Source organism: Doryrhamphus excisus, chromosome 14 (assembly GCF_030265055.1).
Source record: "Doryrhamphus excisus isolate RoL2022-K1 chromosome 14, RoL_Dexc_1.0, whole genome shotgun sequence".
Taxonomy (NCBI): Eukaryota; Metazoa; Chordata; class Actinopteri; order Syngnathiformes; family Syngnathidae; genus Doryrhamphus; species Doryrhamphus excisus.
The window spans coordinates 18,112,182-18,122,881 of NC_080479.1; the positions used below are offsets into that span (position 1 = coordinate 18,112,182).

The following is a 10,700-nucleotide window of genomic DNA, read 5'->3' on the forward strand; positions in this document are numbered from 1 at the left end:
CAGTCCTGTTAACCAGGGTTGCCATTAGACGATTGCCAATGGCTACTATTCATTAAACAACAACAAACACTGTTTGGAGGACAAGACATAATTGGTATAATGACAACATTTGACACTTTAAAAAGTTAGGACATACCCAATATTGTAATATTCACTTCCCGGTGGGACAAAAATGAGCTCCAAACTAACCGCATTGCTTGTTTGTTTTAAAAACAAATCGTCACTGTTGTAAAAAGTCCCATTTGGAGTCCGCAGCTAGCCAGAGTATTCTAGCTAGCTAGCTGGTTAGCTGCGGCCATCAACAAGTGTGTAAAGAAAGACGCAAGAGTGGTCGAACACCAATAAGTTTGGGAGTGATCAAACCCTGGACTGGTCGTGTCTGTGTGCAATGGCTCAATATGAAACAAACACAGAAGAGAGTGAGCATCTTCTCAGATATTAAGCCTCTTTGTGCCAGTAGCGGGGCTAAACGAGTGCTAGCATAGTGGCGAAATAGCATCCTTTCATTTTTCACTATGTGGTCCTCATTGGAAAACTCATTCATTCATTTTCTACCGCTTATCCTCATGAGGGTCGCAGGGGGGTGCTGGAGCCCATCCCAGCTGTCTTGGGGCGAGAGGCGGGGTACACCCTGGACTGGTGGCCAGCCAATCACAGGGCACATATAGACAAACAACCATTCACACTCACATTCATACCTATGGACGATTTGGAGTGGCTAATTAACCGAGCATGTTTTTGGAATGTGGGAGGAAACCGGAGTACTCGGAGAAATCGCACGCATGCACGGGGAGAACATGCAAACTCCACACAGAGATGGCCGAGGGTGGAATTGAACCCGGGTCTCCTAGCTGTGAGGTCTGCACACTAAACCACACGTCCGCCGTGCAGCCCTCATTGGAAAACTGCTAAAAAGAAAACATATAATAATAATATAATAAGAATACAATATAATATATAATAATAATAATATTCATTCATGCATATTTTCTACCACTTATCCTCACGAGGGTCGCGGGGGTGCTGGAGCCTATCCCAGCTGTCTTCGGGCGAGAGGCGGGGTACACCCTGGACTGGTGGCCAGCCAATCACAGGGCACATATAGACAAACTAATGATAATATAATATATACTAATATAATATATAATATTCATTCATTCATTCATTTTCTACCGCTTATCCTCACGAGGGTCGCGGGGGTTCTGGAGCCTATCCCAGCTGTCTTTGGGCGCGAGGCAGGGTACACCCTGGACTGGTCACCAGCCAATCACAGGGCACATATAGACAAACTAATAATAATATAATATATAATATATTATATATATAATATTCATTCATTCATTTTCTACCGGTTATCCTCACGAGGGTCGCGGGGATGCTGGAGCCTATCCCAGCTGTCTTCGGGCGAGAGGCGGGGTACACCCTGGACTGGTCGCCAGCCAATCACAGGGCACATATAGACAAACTAACAATAATATAATATATAATAATAATATAGTAATATATAATAATATTCATTCATTCATTTTCTACCGCTTATCCTCACGAGGGTCGCGGGGATGCTGGAGCCTATCCCAGCTGTCTTCGGGCGAGAGGCGGGGAACACCCTGGACTGGTGGCCAGCCAATCACAGGGCACATATAGACAAACTAATAATAATATAATATATAATATATTATATATATAATATTCATTCATTCATTCATTTTCTACCGGTTATCCTCACGAGGGTCGCGGGGGTGCTGAAGCCTATCCTAGCTGTCTTTGGGTGAGAGGCGGGGTACACCCTGGACTGGTCACCAGCCAATCACAGGGCACATATCGAAAAACTAATAATAATATAATATATAATAATATAATATAATAACAATACATGTTACTATTAGAATAAGTCGATGCTAAAAAAATTAAAAAAAAAAAAAAAAAAAAAAACAGGAGACGCAGGCCACACAGCGTCCCCGGGCCGCCCTTTGGACACCCTGCTGCGGCTCAGAGCATCTGCTGGGCTTCATGCAAAGAAGGTCGGCGGAGAGCTTTGTTCGCCACTCGCACATCGGCGGCACGGCGTCGAGTCATGAGATGGATATTTTGTGGCAATATCAGTTCCGGATGATATTACTCGGGGATTCCACGGTGGGGAAGTCGTCGTTGCTGAAGCGTTTCACGGATGGCGTTTACACCGACGTCGCCGACCCCACCGTAGGGGTTGATTTTTATGCCCGCTCGCTTGATATCGAACCTGGAGTGAAAATCAAGCTGCAGCTTTGGGACACTGCGGGCCAGGAACGATTCAGGTAGGAAAGGTTTCTCGGATTCAATATATGTTTTTATATTTGATATTCATATTCATCGGCGTCATTTGGAGGAGTCGCGCATTGCGGTCATTCACGATGTGTGTGTGTGTGTGTGTGTCGTTTGGAAATAACACTAACGTACTGTGCAACATAGGCCCGTTTACATATCTATATCTTTATATATATATATAGATAGATACAGATATATATCTGTCAAAATGTGTCAATCATATCCGGACAATGCAACAATCGTCGCTTTAAATGATGAATAATGTATTATCATAAACCAAGGCCACACAGCTGTCAACCTATAGCATATTGACTGTTGTCGTTAGAATTGGTGATTTTATGCTGCATATTCACAACGGTGTCCAAACTGCAGCCCAGGGGCCATTTTGGGCCCGTCACTTGTTACATCTTCATTATTAATTTTTAAGTTTGTCTATATGTGTGCTGTGATTGGCTGGCGACCAGTCCAGGGTGTACCCCGCCTCTCGCCCGAAGACAGCTGGGATAGGCTCCAGCACCCCCCGCGACCCTGGTGAGGAAAAAGCGGTAGAAAATGAATGAATTAATGAATGAATTCACAACGGTGTCCAAACTGCAGCCCAGTTGCCATTTTGGGCCCGTCACTTGTTACATCTTCATTATTAATTTTTAAGTTTGTCTATATGTGTGCTGTGATTGGCTGGCCACCAGTCCAGGGTGTAACCCCGCCCTTCACCCGAAGACAGCTGGGATAGGCTCCAGCACCCACCGCGACCCTGGTGAGGATAAGCCTTGGAAAATGAATGAATGAATATTGTTAGAGCCCTCTAGACATAATATAACACCCCTATAGTCACATTAGTAGTCGTAATGAGAGAAAAGAAGACATAATATGTTAGCATGTTAGCACGTTTTTGCAACAGTTCTCTTCGCTCAGATTCCCAAATAGACAGGTTCCTGGTTTCCATGTTGTTTTCACCTCTAAATGTAGTCTATGCAGGCAAAACCTATCCTTCCTAATCTGAAAGCGTGGAGGTCGAGTAGTGGTGTTCAAAACTCCGCTTTAATGTCGATCTCCTTCAGATCGAGAGGAGTCAGTTGAGGTGGCTCGGGCATCTGGTCCGGATGCCTCCCGGACGCCTCCCTGGTGAGGTGTTCCGGGCATGCCCAGCCGGGGAAAAGGCCCCGGGGCAGAGCTAGGACACGCTGGAGGGATTATGTCTCACAGCTGTCCTGGGAATGCCTTGGTGTTCTCCTGGTGGAGGTGGAGGAGGTGGTTGGGGACCGGGAAGTGTGGGCTTCCCTACTGAGACTGCTGCGACCCGGACCCAGATGCCTCCCGGACGCCTCCCTGGTGAGGTGTTCCGGGCATGCCCAGCCAGGAAAAGACGCCGGGGCAGAGCTAGGACACGCTGGAGGGATTATGTTTCACAGCTGGCCTGGGAACGCCTTGGTGTCCTCCTGGTGGAGGTGGAGGAGGTGGTTGGGGACCGGGAAGTGTGGGCTTCCCTACTGAGACTGCTGCGACCCGGATGCCTCCCGGACGCCTCCCTGGTGAGGTGTTCCGGGCATGCCCAGCCGGGGAAAAGACCCCATGGCAGAGCTAGGACACACTGGAAGGATTATGTCTCACAGCTGGCCTGGGAACGCCTTGGTGTCCTCCCGGTGGAGCTGGGGATCGGGAAGTCTGAGCTTCCCTACTGAGACTGCTGCCCCCGCGACCCGGAACAGGATAAGCGGAGTAAAATGGATGGATGGATGGATCTGGATTTCAGGTTCTTCACCCAGTTAGTTCCTCACGCCAGACGGTCTATAAGATCTATAAGTATGGGTCAGGGAAGTTAGGGTTGTCTTCACAGGAAGTAACACCCAAGAGAGCATTACCAGGTAACGTTGTGTGGTGGTCTTGAAGGGGTTTTCATATAGGGGTCTTTTTAAGAGATGTGGCTAACACGGCGTTATCTGTCCATCCACCAGGTCCATTACAACATCATACTATCGGAATTCCGTGGGAGGGCTTTTGGTGTTTGACCTCACCAGCCGCAAAAGCTTTGAGCACGTACGGGAGTGGCACCAGGAAGTGAGCGAGCACATCTTGCCCCACCGAATGGTCTTCATCCTCATCGGTCACAAAAGTGACCTGAACAAGGACCGCAGAGTCGGGCGGGACGAAGCCGAACAACTGGCGTCCGAGCTGGGCATTCGCTACGTGGAGACGTCCGCCAAGTGCAACAGTAACGTCGACCGGGCCTTCGAGCTGCTAACCAGGGACATCTATGAGCTGATGAAGATCGGCGCGGTTGTCACGCGGGACGGCTGGGACGGCGTGAAGAGCGGTCTCACGGCTAAGGTCCTCTACCCGACCGATGATGAAGAAGAACAAGGCAGGGCGTCTGCTGAGAGGAGCTGCCATTGCTGACTTCTGAAAACACTTTTTCTTGTCTCACAGTCGTCCGATCCACCCATTCCTCCACTTCCGTTGTGCTGTGTGCCTTCTTCGTGTGTGTGACTTGTACTGACGACAAAATGATAGACACAGTTCACGCGTATCTACCAGTCATCATGTCGAGGAAAAACAAAACCGAGCATGGTCCAGTTTTTTAGGATTTTCACCGCCACATGTATCCCGGGGTGTTTGGGACATACATCGTATTCCAAGTTATTATGCAAATTGTGTTTAAGTGTCATAAAAGATCAAATATTTTGTTGGATAGTATCGTGTCTCAGGGTTCATCGGGTCAGTGAAATCATTGAAATATCTAATTATATTAAAATAATGAAGTCTAATTCAAGGGAAAAACTACTTAAAGGGAACCTATTATACTCATTTGTATTGAGTTGTGGACTCCTATAGAGCAGCTACACACAATAACCAGCATAGAAACATCTTCCGGACATCTTCCGTACCTCTTCCAGCGTCTTGCCTCCTTTGGTAACACTCCCAAGCACTCCAGAGAACTTCCGGAAACGTTTACGTTGACGTGTTGGCATAGTTTAAGACGAGAATACAACATTGTAACATTAATACAGTAAACCTCGGATATATCGGATTCAATTGTTCCCACTGGTTTTGTCCGATATAAGCGAAATCCGTTATATGCGTATACCGGAAAACGTCCGTTTTACGCATATATCGGATTTATATCCGGTATATGCGTAAATGGGATTTTATCCGTTATAAAAAGGCACTTCCTTGACTATGTTTCCAATGTACCTGGACGCACAGGCAACGCTGCAAACGCTGCAAATGACGTCGTATAGCGGCCTGTCACGATTCGGCGAATCGGAGCGCCACGATGCGGCCATCCGATATATGCGAGGGAAATTTAATGGAAATGCATTGGAACGGGACTGGAGATTTTGTCCGAAATAGGCGAAATCCGTTATAAAAAATCCGATATATGCAATGAATTTTTATTGGAAATGCATTACAGAAAAATCGGTTCTTTTTTTATCTGTCCGTTGTGAGCGAATTTCCGATATATCCGAGTCCGATATATCCGAGGTTTACTGTATATTAAAATAATGAAGTCTAAACTACTTAAAGGGAACCTATTATACTCATTTGTATTGAGTTGTGGACTCCTACAGAGCAGCTACACACAATAACCAGCATAGAAACATCTTCCGGACATCTTCCGTACCTCTTCCAGCGTCCCAAATTGTCTCTTTAATTGACTCCACCCCTTTGGTCACACGCCCAAGCACTCCAGAGAACTTCCGGATACATTTACGTTGACGTGTTGGCATAATTTAAGACGAAAATAGAACATTGTAACATTAATAGTACAGAAAAGAAGAATAGCATAATAGGTCCCCTTTAAGAAGGACGTTGCAAATAATGAAGCAGAAGCAATATGGGGGGAAAAAAAAGGATCTCTCGTGCCAAAAAGTGTGAAATACTGAAAATGTCTTGGACAAGGTATGAAAACCTTAGAAATTTCACGTTTAGGGTTACGCATAAAGCTTCGAGGGGGCCCAGAAAGATAAATGTTATTAATTTCCAAGATGGTCAAAATGGATGAATTGGTGGATGGTACCTGGACGGTCATTGTGTCCCAAAAAGGCTACTAATCAATCAATCAATCGGGTGTGAAATGACCCCGTGTACAGTATGTTCAATTTCTCACTGACTACTAACTTCCATTGTAACAAAATCATCTTCACGCATGACAACGCACCATCTCATGCTGCAGGGAATACCTTTGAATCATTGGTTCCTGTGGGCGTAAAACGGTGTGGCCTCCATCAACCCTACTGAGAACCACTGGAGCATCCTCGGCGACGGCGGGACAAGACATCCTGTAAAGAAATTCAAGCAGAAACTCAGTACAAACTCCCCAAGTCCAATGGAAGTAAGAATTGTGAAGCTCCTATCAAGTACGGAGTCCAATGTACAAATGTAACATGGCCTGTTAAGATGCTTTGAGTGAAATAGCTTTTGATTTTTTGTAAATATGACCTACTATTCTGATTTCACAAATGACCATTTTCAGTTCCTGACATGAATAAAATGGTTTGAAACTCTCTTGTGCATAATAAATTATGTTTTTATTTTTGAAAAAGATACTCTTATCATTGGGAGGTTTGTTCAATAGCATTCGAATTGTCTTGAAATTGTAATTTATATGGACTATTGAGCAAAAATTAGAGAAACACAATCATCTTCAGTTTATCCATCCATTTTAATGGCTAAAAGTACATTTGTTTGGAAAGATATAAAGATGCTAACAAAAATAGCTCGTAGAAATGGTATCTAGCAAAGTATCTAGCTACTTTTGTTATTGTTATATTTGCCCATGTTGTGTCAGGCATTTAAATAAACAAAGAAACTGATTAAACAAAGTGATCTAATCATTTCTTCCATGACTGTATATAATTTGCATAATCATTTGGAACATGGTGTATGTTTATATGTGTCACACTCTCGTAACCTGCAGTGATCTTAAGAGGGAGGATGGACGGATGGATGGATACAATTTGCACTCGATTCTAATATTTTGATTTTATTCTCATAAAATTTCAGCTTTTTTTTTTTACATTATCCAACTACTTAAACTTTCTTGTCATTTTTTCTCATAACTATGACATTATTCACATAATATTTTCACTTTATTTTCATTTATGGAGGCTAGTTGGTAATGGTTTAATTTATTTGAACATGTTACATTCAAATACTTCACATATCGTAATTCACAGGTGTACAAATAGAGTAAAAAGAAGCAAAGCTAATTGGTGACCCGAATGTGATAAATTAATTTAAGCAAAGTAGGACTCCTTTAGAAATGTAATATTAAAGTAGCTATTTATTCTACTTAAATAAATATATATATAATAAATATATTATACTATAAATATAAGAATAATATCTTAAAACATGCTTAAAATTAAAAAGTAAAAAATTGTGAAAGAACGGCCAGGTTTAGAAGTATTTTAGCAGCATTAGGGCAACATAAAAAACAAGTATATCTGCGACATAAAATAAAAATAAAAAAACTCACTTAGCTGTGTGAAGTTAACGCCTACCAACCTGTTTGGATCACAACACAAACTTAATCTGTGACAACTAAATGACTAACGCTAAATCAACAAAGTAATTTACATTATATACAATAAACACCGTCTGCTGTTAGCTAGGCTTTCACTTCCTGTTTATATTGGCGCCTTACGGAAACAACCAATCACACGCCTTCTTTTTTTTCTTCTTCTGATTGATTGGCGCGGGCATCTTAGTATTTCTCGCACCGATTGGCTGCTCTAAAACAACGAAAATGACTGAAAACATACGGCCTATCAATTTTCTTTCTTTGTGAAACCAATGGTAGAGTAAAAATTAGAACGTGAAGTACAAACATTTGAAAGACGACTTACGTGTACAATACTGTAGCCATTGACACGAATTTTTGAATTGTATTGACTGCGCTCCTGTATCAAGAACATTTTAAATTGAATTTACAGCACCACCTTCTGGCAGTCTAAGAGAACATCAACAAAGCGGCACCATGATGAATAAGTTGCCAGTCGTGGTATCAATGGTAAAAATGCATTCATTCTGTTACTTATAAAGTGATGGTCATTGACATGCTAATATGCATACCGATGTCTATAAGAATACCACAAAAATGAAAGTGAAACTACAGACCTTTACCCATCATGCATTGCGTCAACAGTCTCAGTGAACTGGTCATATTATTGGCAATGCCGTCACTAGTCCGGACTATATTTAGTTGTAAACACTCTGTGTGTATATTAAGCTGTATATAGTGTGTAGTATAGCGTATTTGAGCATGTAGGATCATGGCACCGTGATAGAGAAACGTTGTACCATTGGACATGACTCGAGCAGTTCCAACGATTCGACAAAAGGGCTTCAATTACGAAAGTGATTCGGATGCAGCCAGCATTGGTTGTCGTTCGCGGAATCTAAATCAAGAGATTTCGGAAGCATAATTTTTGTTCTAGGGATCGCTATTAATCTTAAGTTATGGCGGCCCACTTGTGTTGTTAAAAGCAATCACTACCTCAATTCGTGCCCCCTTGTTCACATTAGCGAGCTGTTCAATACAGCCGGTTCGTTCGTGAACTCTTCTAAAAGATCCAGTTATTTCTGCTCCCAGAGGGTTCAACTCATTTAATGTTGCTTAAATTGATATAACATTACCAAAAAAAATAATACTTAAAATTAATTAACGATACAGATTTTTTTGTTATTTATATATGGCATTTTTATATGCTCAACATGGAACAGATTGCTACAAAAAACACATGATGACACATCTAAATTAAATATAAAGGGCCTAAATCTTAAATTGATATATTACCAAAAAATAATAATTAAAATGAATTAACGATACAGAATTTTTTGTTATTTATATATGGCATTTTTATATGCTCAACATGGAACAGATTGCTACAAAAAAAACACATGATGACACATCTAAATTAGATGTAAAGGGCCTAAATCTTAAATTGATATATTACCAAAAAATAATAATTAAAATGAATTAACGATACAGAATTTTTTGTTATTTATATATGGCATTTTTATATGCTCAACATGGAACAGATTGCTACAAAAAAAAACACATGATGACACATCTAAATTAGATGTAAAGGGCCTAAATCTTAAATTGATATATTACCAAAAAATAATAATTAAAATGAATTAACGATACAGAATTTTTTGTTATTTATATATGGCATTTTTATATGCTCAACATGGAACAGATTGCTACAAAAAAAAACACATGATGACACATCTAAATTAGATATAAAGGGCCTAAATCTTAAATTGATATATTACCAAAAAATAATAATTAAAATGAATTAACGATATAGAAATATAATCCAAAATTTTGGTTATTTATATATGGCATTTTTATATGCTCAACATGGAACAGATTGCTACAATAAAAAAAAGGGCCTAAATCTTAAATTGATATATTACCAAAACATAATAATTAAAATGAATTAACGATACAGAGATAAAATCATGGCACCGTGATAGAGAAACGTTGTACCATTGGACATGACTCAAGCAGTTCCATTGCTCCGACAAAAGGGCTTCAATTACGAAAGTGATTCGGATGCAGCCAGCATTGGTTGTCGTTCGCGGAATCTAAATCAAGAGATTTCGGAAGCATAATTTTTGTTCTAGGGATCGCTATTAATCTTAAGTTATGGCGTCCCATTTGAATTGTTAAAAACAATCACTACCTCAGTTCGTTTCTCCTCGTTCACAAAAGAGAGCTGTTCAATAGAGCCGGTTCGTTTGTGAACTCTCCTAATAGATTCAGTTCAACTCATTTAATGTTGCTTAAATTGATATAATATTACCAAAAAATAATAATTAAAATGAATTAACGATACTGAAATACAAGTGAATGCACAATAGTGAAGACATTGACTATATATGTATGCATATACATAAATAGGTAACAATCCATTACACTGCAGAAATATGACCTACATGTTGATGTAAATTTTATTATTTTTTTAAAAAGATTTTTAAAAACCTGGTTATTTTTCATGACCATAAAGAACCGCATTAAAGTCCAAATGTGCAAAATGTATATTTTAGTAATTTTTCAATTGGTCTTGAGATTTTGATCAGGCCTGTATTACAATGTATGTATGTATTTAACATTTAAACCATATGCTAATAAAATTACAAGTTTATTCTTATAAAATTGTGATTTTTCTCTCTTGTTACAATGTGACTTTTTTTCTCCTAATATCCATGCATCCATTTTCTATGCTTTCTCATCATTATGACTTTATTTACCTAATATTTTGACTTTATTTTTGGGACATTTCCCCAAAAATTCCAACTTTAGTCATTGGGTTGTTTGTTTTTCACAATATTTTTACACTTTATTTATATATTTCACAATATTTTTACACAAAAAAATGTCTTTC

General features: G+C 40.4%; 2 protein-coding genes and 2 non-coding genes across 5 annotated transcripts in view; 3 read left to right on the forward strand and 1 right to left on the reverse strand.

Annotated features, from left to right (window-relative positions):
* The window catches only part of thrb (thyroid hormone receptor beta), a 58,904-nt gene that overhangs the window by 36,983 nt on the left and 11,221 nt on the right, over window positions 1-10,700 (reverse strand). Inside the window, exons 1-2 of one of the 2 annotated variants that reach the window (XM_058046778.1) lie at window positions 7,784-7,930; window positions 6,486-6,584 (exon numbers count right to left, since the gene is read on the reverse strand). The gene's annotated coding sequence lies outside the window, so the exon portion shown is untranslated. Of the gene's footprint in view, window positions 1-6,485; window positions 6,585-7,783; window positions 7,931-10,700 lie in introns of those variants that run through there. The other variant, XM_058046777.1, reaches the window with a different exon arrangement.
* rab42a (RAB42, member RAS oncogene family a) lies at window positions 1,980-7,106 on the forward strand. The gene is made up of 2 exons (XM_058046782.1): window positions 1,980-2,294; window positions 4,260-7,106. Exons 1-2 carry the CDS (start codon window positions 2,011-2,013, stop codon window positions 4,699-4,701), a joined length of 726 nt encoding a protein of 241 aa, XP_057902765.1. The 5' UTR covers window positions 1,980-2,010; the 3' UTR covers window positions 4,702-7,106.
* Window positions 8,643-8,777, forward strand: LOC131102459 (U11 spliceosomal RNA). Its single transcript, XR_009119453.1, has one exon. It is a non-coding gene; the product is annotated as a U11 spliceosomal RNA (small nuclear RNA).
* On the forward strand, window positions 9,838-9,972 carry LOC131102458 (U11 spliceosomal RNA). The gene has a single exon (XR_009119452.1). It is a non-coding gene; the product is annotated as a U11 spliceosomal RNA (small nuclear RNA).

Coding starts and splice junctions, on each gene's coding strand:
- rab42a (XM_058046782.1), top strand. CDS start 2,011: ATGCAAAGAAGGTCGGCGGAGAGCTTTGTTCGCCACTCGCACATCGGC. Junction 2,295..4,259: donor GCGGGCCAGGAACGATTCAG/GTAGGAAAGGTT, acceptor TCCATCCACCAG/GTCCATTACAACATCATACT.